The 13158-nt window shown below is 30.2% G+C and overlaps 2 protein-coding genes and 1 pseudogene across 2 annotated transcripts; 2 read left to right on the plus strand and 1 right to left on the minus strand.

The window, feature by feature from the left end:
- Nucleotides 1-980: 980 nt before the first annotated feature.
- On the plus strand, nt 981-5206 carry LOC125856448 (kirola-like). The gene is made up of 2 exons (XM_049536004.1): nt 981-1209; nt 4836-5206. Exons 1-2 carry the CDS (start codon nt 1023-1025, stop codon nt 5090-5092), a joined length of 444 nt encoding a protein of 147 aa, XP_049391961.1. The 5' UTR covers nt 981-1022; the 3' UTR covers nt 5093-5206.
- Nucleotides 5207-5458: 252 nt separating this feature from the next.
- Nucleotides 5459-11826, minus strand: LOC125856435 (uncharacterized). The gene is made up of 6 exons (XM_049535986.1): nt 11627-11826; nt 11074-11335; nt 10826-10992; nt 10517-10663; nt 10018-10294; nt 5459-5579 (listed from the first exon to the last, which is right to left on the minus strand). The coding sequence occupies exons 1-6, from the start codon at nt 11657-11659 to the stop codon at nt 5509-5511; spliced, it is 957 nt and encodes a 318-aa protein (XP_049391943.1). The 5' UTR covers nt 11660-11826; the 3' UTR covers nt 5459-5508.
- Nucleotides 7598-9220, plus strand: LOC125856449 (MLP-like protein 43; annotated as a pseudogene).
- Nucleotides 11827-13158: the final 1332 nt, after the last annotated feature.

A 13158-nucleotide genomic window follows, 5' to 3' on the forward strand; every position in this document is an offset into this window, starting at 1 on the left:
TGTTGTTTATGCATCGTTTATGAGTTATTATTTCTGAACATAAAATAACATACCTTTTATTACATTAATATTAACAAAATTATTTTTCTAGATTAATAATAATTATAATAATTTAATATCTCTAAAAATGATATGATAAAAAATCAAATTTAATTATGCCTTGACATGTTATATTACTTATGATAACTTGAAGTCATCATATGTTTTAATCAAGACTCTAATAGTTTTGAAAGAAATTAGCGAAATAAATATTTAATTAAAATATTAATGTTGGTCATTAAATTTAATTTACATAAAATTAGAATTATATAAATGACCATTTAAAATAGTCAAGTAGTCTCATAATTTCCCATATAACTTTTGTTCAAGTCTTTCTAACTAACAACACTTGCCTCAAATTTTAAATGAAGGGCTAAATTGTCCCATTTCAAATTCAAAATTGATTCATTCCCCTTGTTTTGGAGTAATTATTAGCATTATTCACTTGTTTAACAAAGATGATTTTACAAGAGTAGTAATAATTCAATTGTCTTAGTGTTTTGATGTTAGCAATTAAATCAATGTTAATGATTTTGTGATCCTTGAATAATTATGAATTGTGTATTTGTAAATCTCAATCTTGACAATAAAATAACGAATATGTCTTGACGCCAGTTATAGTGATCTTGTTATTGTGAAAAAATATATTAGACATACTTAATTAGGTGAAAATTTAAATTAGACCATGCTACTTTGAAATTCAATGATATTTTTCGTAGCCGTCCATAATTAATATAAAAATATAAAATTCCATAGTGAAAGTTAATTTATAACTAACATACACCTAATTATACACAAAATGAATTAACACTATTCATTGATCACCACTAATAACATGTGACGTAAATATGTGGCTGATAATGCTTTATACTAGCAAGCTTTTTATAACTAACTGAAAAAATTGTATATAAAGGCTACAAGTTCTAAGAATTTGTTCATCACACTCTTTTCACAACTTATAATTACTTTGAGAAGAAGAAACTATGGGTCTCAAAGGTAAGTTGATTGGTTCAATAGAGGTAAAATGTGGAGGACATTCGATTCATGATATTATTCATACCAATCCTCATCATATACCCAACATAGCTCCCAATGTGCTCAATCATTTTGAGATTCATGAAGGTGAAACTATAAAGGTTGGTTCGATTGTTAGCTGGAAATTTAACCACGGTAAAATATAATTTTTCTCTCTCAATTTTCTTGCATCAACTTTTTTTTGTAGGAATAAGGTATAATGCCACACCTAAAATTGCCAATTACACACTTAACCTATGTGGGTCCTATCACCCCTTTGAATTTATTTATTTATTGTTATTTACCCCTTAACTAATTACTTGGTAAAAAAACAAGTTTAAAACGTCATGTGCATAAACGCGTCTATACAAGACCAAAAAAAAGGAATTTTAATATCTAATTTAATTTAATTCTTATAGATTTAAACTAATCGGAACCTCATTGTTTCTTACGTTTCAACCCCATTATGGGTGGTTAAATTTTCACTTTATTATATGTACGTAGTATATACTTTAATATATGCATATAGCATGGATTTTTTTTAATTCTTTTTATTGTTAAAAATGTTCTTTGTATCTAATATACACGAGGGCATGACATATTACTCTGAATCTGGACTTTGTATTTTATTGTGTTTGAGACTTGAAAAATAATGAAATCCATTCAATTTGGGTCTAAAAGAATAAGATAAAATAAAATAAGACATTAAAACACTTTTTATTTGCCTAATATAGACGCGAGAATACACGTGATATACTTTAACTTGATTTCTTTACTAGAGTGAAGAGGTAAATAATACTAATATATATATTAGTTTTTCGACACGTGCGTTGCACGTGATTATCAATTCATAAAATATATGTTATAGTAATTAGTATTGCTTATTTAAGTGAAGATTTGAATAATAAGCTTTGCACAAAATAATATTACAGATTCTTTTGTGAATGTTTAGTGTGGATCGTCATATATATCTCTTATTCACACGAATCTATGAAGTTGGTCAACGAAAAAATTTATTAGTTAAATGCAATAATGCATCTATTTATTTCAATTTGATGAGGTTCAATCATGTAATTAGTCGTATCTCAATAATATTACCTTATAGACGATATTTGTTGTGTATTTTTCTTCTCATCTAATTAGATGTGCTTTGCACGTGTATATTATACGTTAAACTGTTTAGATGTAATATGAACATGTGAAGAGAACAACTAAATTTTATTTTTTAGAACTAATCTTTGTATATTAATTTTTATTTTATAAGTTATAACATAATAGATGACGTTCTTATTGTTGACTCTCATATTTGACTTCTCGATTGACTATATACATAAATCAAAGATAGTTATTTCGCTGTCCATAGTTAACTAAGAAAGGTTTCCTTTTTTTTTACCGGAAAAACTAAAAATTAAAATTAAAGAATATATTCTATCTGTGAAATCATATATATAATCACATGTTTATCTTACACCCAACAAAGATGTAGTTTATACTCTTGTAAACGATTTTTAATTTATTCAATCTAGCATGATTCATCCAAGGAAAAATAACAACATCGTGTTATCACATATATTGGGGTGGTGTAATAATATAAAAAAATATTGTTCGAAAGTTAATACAAGAAAAGATGAAAGATAAAAATATTTAATGTAATAACTATGATAATTTCTAATATCATAACTAAAGAATGTTAAAGTGTGTGAATAACGTTTGCGATAATTAGTAATAACTAAGAGAATTTGTAATGTTATAACTAAATGATTAATGTGCAATAGATGTATTTCTAATAAATTTTATACTTACATAAATAAATAGGACTTTTAATTAATGTTACTATTTTTTCTTATAGTTATTGGATTTTAATTTAGTGTAGGGACAAAATGAAAATATTTATTCCATATTACTGAATATAAAATTTATTTTGTAATTAATAAATTTTTAAATGATTCATATATATTCACATATTTTCACTTTGAGAAGTTTAATAATTTTGGAAAAAGATGTCCAGAAGCATATATTTACATCACAAGAGAAATTGTTAACAAAAACAGATGAATTTACACTACATCATGTTAATTTCATATATATTGGAACATTACATACTAATGTATATATTAAGCAAAAAAAAAAAAATTATATATCATCAAAATTATTTTCCTTAAGTAATTGGGGTTATGGAATGTACCTTCTTAGGATAAAACGATTTACTTCATCAGTATAGTGGTTCCTCATGTTCCACTAAACTTCGAACTTACTCAACGACAATAAATCACACAAAAAAAATTAAAATGCAAGAAGAAGAGTAGGAGATTAAAAAAATGGTGATTCAAAAATGAGAGAAAGTCCCTCTATTTATAGTCAACAAAGGGTAGATGAACAAGTGTTTTTTGTGTCTTATCTGATAAGTCATGACCTTTCCGAGAAGTCACAACCCTTTGGAAAAGTCACAATCCTTTGGAAAATTCACAACTCTTTGGAAAAATCACAACCCTTTGGAAAAAGTCACAACTCATCGAAAAAGTGACCTTTCCGAGAAGTCACAACCCTTTGGAAAAGTCACAACTTATTGAAAAAGTCACAACTCTTTGGAAAAGTCACAACTCATCGAAAAATCACAACTCTTTGAAAAAAGTCACAACTTATTGGAAAAGTCACAACCTAAGTTAGGGATATTATAGTAATTTAACATTCAAGTTAGGACTTCATGCTTTTAAGGTAATATATATATAGCCGTCAAAACGGGCTTAGCCCATGGGGCTGGCCCAACCCAACCCATTATTGGGGTAGGGTTGGATAAGATTTTTCAAACCCATTTAACACAAGGGCTTATAAGCCCATCCCATATAACCTCTTGACCCTTGAGGCTTGATCGGGACAGGGTCGGTGTTGGCCCATGGGCCAAAACTTTTTATTTAAGGGTTACTTACAAAAATCTCACTAGTATGTAATCTAATTATTTTAATACACGTTGTGTTGTAATATTATGAATCTTACCAGATTTTGGTACGTCTAGATACATGTATCTCAGAATATATAGACTCAAAATTAGGTTAATCTGTTCTAGATACATTCTATCCAAGTAGATTCGCATGTATCTAGGATGCACAGACAAATCTCGTGCCCTTGCCTCCCTCCAATCTTGCTTGTCACTCTCTTATCTCGCTCACGTATCTGGTATGCGAGATACATGTTAATTACACTAGGCTTTTTGCTAGTGTTATTAAAACAACACCATTGTTTGCCATATTTGATTTGAAAATCTTCTCATTTTCTTGATGTTATAGAATTATAAGTTTGCAAAAGGAAAAAAATGACAAAAAAAGAAGGGCTAGCCCGCCCCAGCCCTCGGCCCTTCTAGGGTTGGGTTGGGTTGAACATTTTTAGGCCCTTCTAAATGAAGGACCAGCCCGCCCTAGCCCTTCAAATTTCTTGGCCTGCGAGGCTTGGGCCGGATGGGGTGCGGGTAGGAATAAGGTATAGAAACACACCGAAATTTTGGTAAAATTTTCAATTACACACTTAACTTATGTGGGATCCTATCACCCCTTAACTAATTACTTGGTAAAAACAAGTTTAAAAAGTCATGTGCATAAACGCGTTTATACTAAACCAAAAAAAAAAAGAATTTTTAATATCTAATTTAATTTAATTCTTATAGATTTTTCTTAGCTCAGTCTCCCAACATCGAATATTATTTTGTGAATGTTTATATTTTTATGAGGATTTAAATATTTTAATTAGGAGTAACATCTCTTGTATTTTTTTTATTTTAATAATTATAGGTGGAAATGAAATACTTTTTAAAGATGTGGTTGAATCCGTCGACCTTGAAAAGAAATCGATCACTTGGAAAGTAATTGGAGGAAATATGTTAGAGTTGTATAATTCTTTCACTATTATCACATCCAGTGAACACCAGTGGACGACAGTCACACTTCTATACGAGAAGAAAACTGAAGATACCCCAGAGCCCCTCACTCACTTGGGTGTTCTCCTTAATGGCCTCAAAGATATTGAAAGCCACCTTCTCAAGAAATAGAAAATCTATAATGTTCAATGGTTCTAATACATAATGTATGTGTGTGTGTTTGTAATTCGGTGATGAATATTGGCTAATTTTAGCCAGCATGTGAAATAAATAATGTCAGATTTGAATAATATACATATATCATGTATGCCAACTTCTAAATAATAATTTGTATGTCATGCTTAAAATTTGCTTAGTTCTCTTTAGATTTTGATATTTGCGTATTATTACTATTCACATAATCATGTTCCTAACGATTCTGAGCTATATAAGTGGAGCTAGAAATGCATCTGAAGTCAAAATGTAGGTCCATGCAGCACAAAAATTGGGAATTTACACTCAAGAGAAAAATGTTTTAAGAATAATATTTCACCTTTCAAAACACTCAAATGGACTTTGAAGTCCTCTCAACAAAAGAACATTTACTTTTACATTTTGAAAACAAGTGTTCTTTCCCATCTTTGTGGTTGATAAAGTATGGAACTAACAATCTTGACACCTTGAGGTACCGGCAACTCATCCTGCATCAGAATTTTCTCTTGCCAGACAAACTCATTCTCATGTTCATATTTCTTTCAACGAATAACATAAATGAAATATTTTTAAAATTCGATGATATATTTGAGCTTATTCCCTATTTTAAAAGATTGAATTGGCATCCCCTCTCTCTCTCTCTTAAGAAATAGGATGGACCCAATAGGTAGTACCATACTAGGGAAAGAAAATTGGCCAAGAAAATCAAATAAAATCTTTGATTCTTATCTCTCTATTTACAAAGATCCTCTATTTATTAACTAAAATGAGAAAATTTTATTGGAAGGACCACTCCTAAATGCACAATTTAAAATTTATCGGGGTTTCAATACGAGCTCTGAACACTGGATGGAATAAAAAATAAAAATAAAAATAAAGAAGAGTAAATGTTATAATTTATGTGTTTTTCGATGTTTTATATCGTCCTATATTATAGTAAGGTTATCTTATAAATTTGAGGCTATATCGTCTTATATTATAGTAAGGTTATCTTATAAATTTGAGGCTAGACATATACTCTATCTTTCAATTTTTCTTATGTATAGATTTGATCATTCTTCATGCTTATATTATTTTCTTAGTTTTATGGGAAGTTGAGCATTTATTGCATAACCTATCAAATTCAATTTCAAATATTTCAAAGTTTGGCAGTATATTGAAAATAAATTTATGCACGTGGCATTAATTATTGTATTTTATTCTATTCAAAATAAGTGATATTTTATTTAATTAAATGGTACTTCCTCGGTCCCTAATTACTTGTGCACTTTTGAATTGACACACTTATTAAGAAAACAATAATTGAGATAGTGAGTTTACCATTTACCTCTATTAATTATGAAATAGATGAATTAAAAATTTAAGATTCTCAAGAAGTTCAACCTTTTTCAAAATTAATTAATTGAGGGTATAATAGGAAAAAAATTTTTGTCCTTTCTTGATTTGTCAAAATGAACAAGTAAAAAAAGAAAATTGAACAAGTAATTAGGGACAGATGGAGTATTAATTTTTATTTTTTGAAATTTATCCCTATTTATATAGTCTTGTAGAATTTTTTTTTCCACTACAATTTTCCTATGGACTATGAATACATGATATATATATATATTTTTTTTATTTTATTTTATTTTATTTTTCCTTATTGTTGTTCATGCATTGTTTATGAGTTATTATTTCGGAACACAAACTAACATAACTTTTATTACATTACTATTTACAAAATTATTTTTCTAGATTTATAATAATGTATAATAATTTAATATCTCTAAAAATGATATGATAAAAAATCAAATTTAATTATGCCCTGACACGTTATATTACTTATGATAACTTTGAAGTCATCACATGTTATAATCAAGACTCTAATAGTTTTGAAAGAAATTAGTAAAACAAATATTTAATTAAAACATAATTTTGGTCATTAAATTTAATTTACATAAATTCGTATTATATAAAATTACCACTTAAAATAGTCAAGTAATCTCATAATTTCCCATATAAACTTTTGTTCAAGTCTTTATAACTAACAACACTTATCTGGAATTTGAAATGAAGGGCAAAATTGGTTCATTCTCCTTGTTTTGGAGTAATCATTAGCAGGGATGGTATTTTTTAATATTTTTTTTAGTTATTTGCTAGTTGGAGGACGATATTTTTGAACAAAATGCATAAAGAAAGATAAAATTAACCAATTTTAAATAGTGATCCTACTATTGTCAAACAATATGCTAGATATACTCAATTGAGAGAAATTTTTCAAATTATATTATGCTATTTTAAAATCTAATAATATTTTTCGTAGTGGTCCAAAATGAATTAACCCTAATCTTTGATAATAACATGTGATGTAAGTATGTGGTTGACAATGCTTTATACTAGCAAGCTTTTTATAGCAAATTAAAATGTATATAAAGGCTACAAGTTCTTAATATTTGTTCACCACTTTCTTTTCACAACTTATTATTACTCTAAGAGAAAGAAGCTATGGGTCTTAAAGGCAAGTTGATTGCTTCAATAGAAGGTAAAATGTGGAGGACACTCGATTCATGATATTGTTCATACCAACACTCATCATCTACCCAACATAATCCCTAGCGTGCTCAAACATTTTGAGATTCATGAAGGTGAAACTATAAAGGCTGGTTTGGTTGTTAGTTGGAAATTTAATCAAGGTAACACATATTTTTCTATTCTCTCTCTCAATTTTCTTGCATCAATTTTTTTTTTTGTAGTAATAAGATATAAAAACACACCTAACCTATGTTGAAATTGTCAGTTACACTTAACTTATGTAGGGGTCCTATCACCCCTTTGAATTTATTTATTTATTTTTGTCATTTACCCCTTAACTAATTACTTGGTAAAAAAACAAAGTTTAAAGCGTCATGTGCATAAACGTGTCTATACTATACAACAAAGGAAAGTTTAATATCTAATTTAATTTAATTCTTATAAATTTAAACTGATCAAGACCTCATAACACGTTTCAACTTGTTATGGGTGGTTGAATTTTTACTTTATTATACGTAGTATATAGTTTAATGGAGTATGAATCTTTAAAAAAAATTATAATTGAAAATGTTCTTTCTATCTAATATACATGAGGGTCATGAAATATATATTAATCAGAATCTTGACTTTGTACTTTATTGTATTTGAAACTTGATAGACGGTGAGATATTCATAAAAAGGAATTTACCATAAATATATTTCAAAGTAGGAAATTTTGCATTAAAAAGGAAATACATATATAACTTCTTTCACCTTGTGACTTGAAGTCTTTTCTTTATTAAAAATTACCTTAACTTTTAACTTTATTTCTACTTGCTCCTTCTAACACTTAGAAATCGTTTCTTTAATACTCAAAAGTTCTGCTACTCTATGATTTATCAATATTATTAATATTTAATATAAAAAATTTCCAATATAGCTTTTACTTGCTAATTAAACATCAGAAAATATTTTTTAAATATTTCAAAAAAAAAAATGAAGAACTACTTCACTCATACCAAACACAATACAATCAAATTTATAGCTTGTCCTACTAATCCTCATATTCTCCCCAATGTGAAAAATGAAAATGAAAATGAGGAAAATCAAACTAAATTAGATGAGAATATTATTTTGTGAATGTTTATGCTTTTATGAGGATTCAAATATTTAAATTAGGAGTGACATCTCTTGTATTTGTTTTTTAATAATTACAGATGGAAAGGAAATTCTTCTTAAAGAAAAGATTGAATCGGTTGACCTTGAAAAGAAATCGATCACTTGGAAAGTGATTGGAGGAAATATGTTAGAGTTGTATGATTCCTTTACTATCATCACATCTAGTGAACATCAGTGGACGACAATCACACTTATGTACGAGAAGAAAATTGAAAATACTCCAGAGCCTCTCACACTCTTGGGTGTTTTCATTATTGGACTCAAGGATATTGAAAGTCACCTTCTCAAGTAATAGAAAATCTATAATGTTGAATGGTTCTTTACATTATGTATGTGTGTATGTTCGTATTTGTGTAATGAATATTTGACAATATTGGCTAGTTTTAGCTAGCGTGTGAAATAAATAAAGTAATATATTTGAATAATATACCTATTATGTATACCAACTTCTAAATAAAAATTAACTCATAATTTCATGTATGGCTGTCACATACCTTTTTTCATCTAGGTTTTTCAATTAAAGGAACTATTTTAAAAAATACTTATTTTATTTAGAGTCGCCACTTAAAATTGAATTTTGGTGAATCTCTAATAAAAAAAGTTGACTCTTCATTTTAATTGGTCTGCGAAGAAGAAATTTGGGTGAGATATCATGTTAATCGAGGAGAAGGTATCAAACATCCCGCAAGTCTCATGGTTCTAGCATGATCTCTTTATTGACATATATATGATTTGAATAAATTATTGTATATATTACGCTTATGAGCCTAGAAAAACTGCTTATGGACACTTGCTTTAATTTATTTTAAACTTATTTTAAAATTATCTTACTTTATTAATATGGTATCCGGTTTCCAAATAATTTTAAAAAAAAAAAGAGAGGAAAGAGAAGAGCATGAAAGAGAAACAAAAGACAAATAATGAAAAATAAAGCACGAGTCTCATAGATCGGAATATAATTGCAATAAAAAATATCCTCACATAACTAGTACAAGTTGTACCTCATCCACAGTAAAAATTTTCGTTCTGAGATATATAAGTGGAGCCAGAAATGCACAAAAATTTGGGAATTTACACTAGAGAAAAATGCTTTAAGAATAATATTTCACCTTTCAAAACACTCAAATGGACTTTGAAGTCCTCTCAGCAAAAGAACATTTACTGTTACATTTTGAAAACAAGTGTTCTTTCCCATCTTTGTGGTTGATAAAGTATGGAACTAACAATCTTGACACCTTGAGGTACCGGCAACTCATCCTGCATCGGAATTTTCTCGTGCCAGACAAACTCATTCTCGTGTTCATACTTCCGGAGCAGCACAGTCAAGTCATCAATCGCTTGCTTATAAACTAGTCTCCATGACTCTTCTCTTGGTGTATGTTTTTCTGAACTTTGTATCACATGATAAAGAACTCCAATAGCAAAGCCTATTTTCCCCTCCGTCTTTAGACTCTCCGCGAGATACTTGTAACTGAGTAACTCATGCAGCATTTTACAGGTCGTAATATAGTCCTGTATAGGCCAGAAATATCACCCAAAGACTCATGTCAACCCTTGCAATAGTAAGCATGTTTATAATTTCCGGAAAGTCAACATAATAATAATAGAAAAGGTTCTTGAAGCTAAAAGCTTTCAGCGACACTGATGAATCTAAAGCACATCAAAAGAATCGGCGTATAAAGAACCAATAAGGGGAGCAAGTAAAGGCGAGAGAAGTAGATCAACAAGACATACCGTCAAAGATGAAATGTCTTTGCACTGCTTGGTGGCTGAATGCAAGGTATCAATAGCTTCATTAAGAAACTCACAAACACCATAGTGCAGCTTTGCCAAAAGTCCTCCAGTATTCCCTTTTTGCTCTGCTTTCTTCACTGTCACAGCCTAAGTCCAACATCAGGCAAGCAAAAACAGAACATTATTACTATCCAAACAAAAGATAAAATGGAAAACAGAACATTTTGATGCTCAAATTCTGATTTAGAAGCATCATTGTTGGAGAGGCTCGAGAAGAAAAAAGAAAACAAGATAATAATTAACACTAACCTGTGCCTCAGCTAAACAAACAAGGGTGGTTGCAGCAGAGACACTAATTAGAGCTTCTGGTGGCCTTTCTGGTGCCAACTCAGGCTGCAAACACGGAAGGACAACCTGAGCTAGATGTTGGTAAATTCCCGCAGCTTTTCTGAGAATTGTGGCAGATTGCACTAGATCTAAAATACGGGAGATAAATTAGATGTTTCCATGAAAAGATAGAGATGAGATGAAGGAACGGACATATATATCACACATACCTGTTGACAGAACTTCCAAAGCTTGATCTCGAAGTAATGCACCAAGAATGAAAAGTGTCATACCAAGTTCAAAATGCAAATTATCCATTTGATAAAGTTTTGGACCGCTAAGATGGAAAAAGGAGGATGGAGCAAGAGAGCTGCTCCACCTAATCTTTAGGTCAGAAATCCATCGAGCCATCTTCGGGTTGTCACCAACTATATTTACATGATGTATCAAGTTCCCGAAAAGTGGCAAATATTGTTCTACCTTCTGTATATTCTGCATAGATTGAAACAAAAATCAAAATGAGAAAGTTTCTTACACTGTTTGTTGCTTTTGAAAGGTTAGCAAGCAGTTGGTCAGTATAAAAGGCCAGCTTATGACGCAGAATGTTATTATTACCATGTTACAATGTTAGCAAGCAGGTATTATACAAAGGCTTAAACATGTTAGCAAGGAGTAAGCAATATCATAAACTTCACAAAATCTAGGACACAAACAAAGATGATAAGGGTCTTATGAAACTACATTTTTCATGTTTTCTTGATAGCACAAATGAGTGATGACTACCTGTTCACATCGAGAAGTCAACCCCCCAGACATTTCTCTAGCAATGGCCTCTGTCACAAAGCTATTCTGATTGATGGATTCGATAGCTCTCCTTCTGGAGCTCAACTCTTTTAATTGCTCCAGGGTTCCAGGATCAGACGACGGTAATGCATTTTCAAATAGAACCTGTCAACATTAGCACAGAAAAACCAATGAAAATTAGATTGTGATGTCAATAGAACCATACAGCTATAGTCTGAAAAGTACACAACTTTTTTAAATCTTCCCCATTGGAATTCATTATTCAGGTGTAAGGAAGTTGAAGTTGTACAATTTCACTCTTAGATATCTATTTACCTAAATGCTTAAGGTGCAATTGTTGCATCCACCTCCAATATCAGTGTATCCTGAGCTCAAAGTCCTCCAGAAATACTCATAAAAGAATACTCTTAAATGAGAAAAGGTTCAAATTTGATACTAGACTTTACGAAATTAGTTTTCTATGCCATTCCTCAAAAGTCTGCTTAAAAATAAAACCTCCCGATTACCCATTTATCATACATGCCCTTCATTTTTAACGGAGCTCCAACTGGCACAATGTCTCTATGCTGACTGCTTTAAATTGTCATGCAAGTGACAGACGTGAAAAAGGAAAAGAGAAGACGTCTAAATTTGCTCCTATACTCCGCAAAGGTAACAAATTTAATCATGCCCCTATTTTTATAATTAGTCAGCTAGCATGGAACAAATTCAATCAGATATTTTTTGTATGATACATTTGCAAAACATTTAGAATTTTAAAGAGGATGCTGAAAGCTCTTCTTGGTTATCGACTATGGTGGTAGTGGTTCCCTTCTTAGATAAAGATCAAAAGTAACATAAGAGAGCGTTGATGATTAACTTTGCAAAGTTCAAGGACAAATCTGGACGTTTTCTCTTCTTTCCTTTTTTCCATGTGTCTTAGATAGTAATTTAAATTGTCAGCATAGAAAAAAAAATGCCAAATTCACCTGTTTGAAATAAAGGACATATATGATATGTTTGAATAACAGTTAGGTCCTTCTTAATCAATCTTTCAAAAGAAGGGAATCGCTGACTATCTTTTTTCATTAAGAGTGGCGTCTAGACTCCAGACCACTTGCGTGAACCTCAACTATTTCACCTTCTACCTACTACTTCCCACCAACACAGCTACCGGGTAACACTTTACCACCAAGGCTTAGGCAGATGACAGTAATCAATCACCTACTGTTTTTATCCCTATTCAGAGAGCATGTACCGCTAATTTCGCAAAATTAGGGGGAAAATAGTTTCTTTTCACTTCTAAGTACAAAAATCAATACTCTCCCCAAGCCTTACATATCAAAAATCATAAAAAAGGCAAGAGAAAAAGCATATAGCAAGTCGAGCATATATTTATCAACACACACTAAAATCAGCTGACAAGAACATCTAAGCAAATTTGTTTCTGAAGCTTTATGGAAAGGCGAGAAACATTGATATATATAGGTGTAGGTATACCACTTACGAGAAAGACATATTCAACCAATTAT

The sequence above is a fragment of the Solanum stenotomum genome, chromosome 2 (assembly GCF_019186545.1).
Source record: "Solanum stenotomum isolate F172 chromosome 2, ASM1918654v1, whole genome shotgun sequence".
Lineage (NCBI taxonomy): Eukaryota > Viridiplantae > Streptophyta > Magnoliopsida > Solanales > Solanaceae > Solanum > Solanum stenotomum.

Excerpts from the sequence above, each read along its gene's own strand:
- LOC125856448 (XM_049536004.1), top strand. The coding sequence starts at position 1,023 with ATGGGTCTCAAAGGTAAGTTGATTGGTTCAATAGAGGTAAAATGTGGA. Across the intron at positions 1,210-4,835 it reads TAGCTGGAAATTTAACCACG|GTGGAAATGAAATACTTTTT; the intron begins GTAAAATATAAT and ends TAATAATTATAG.
- LOC125856435 (XM_049535986.1), bottom strand. The coding sequence starts at position 11,659 with ATGTCTGGGGGGTTGACTTCTCGATGTGAACAG. Across the intron at positions 10,664-10,825 it reads TTTGTTTAGCTGAGGCACAG|GCTGTGACAGTGAAGAAAGC; the intron begins GTTAGTGTTAAT and ends TGTTGGACTTAG. Across the intron at positions 5,580-10,017 it reads TGAGTTGCCGGTACCTCAAG|GTGTCAAGATTGTTAGTTCC; the intron begins GTGTCAAGATTG and ends CGGTACCTCAAG.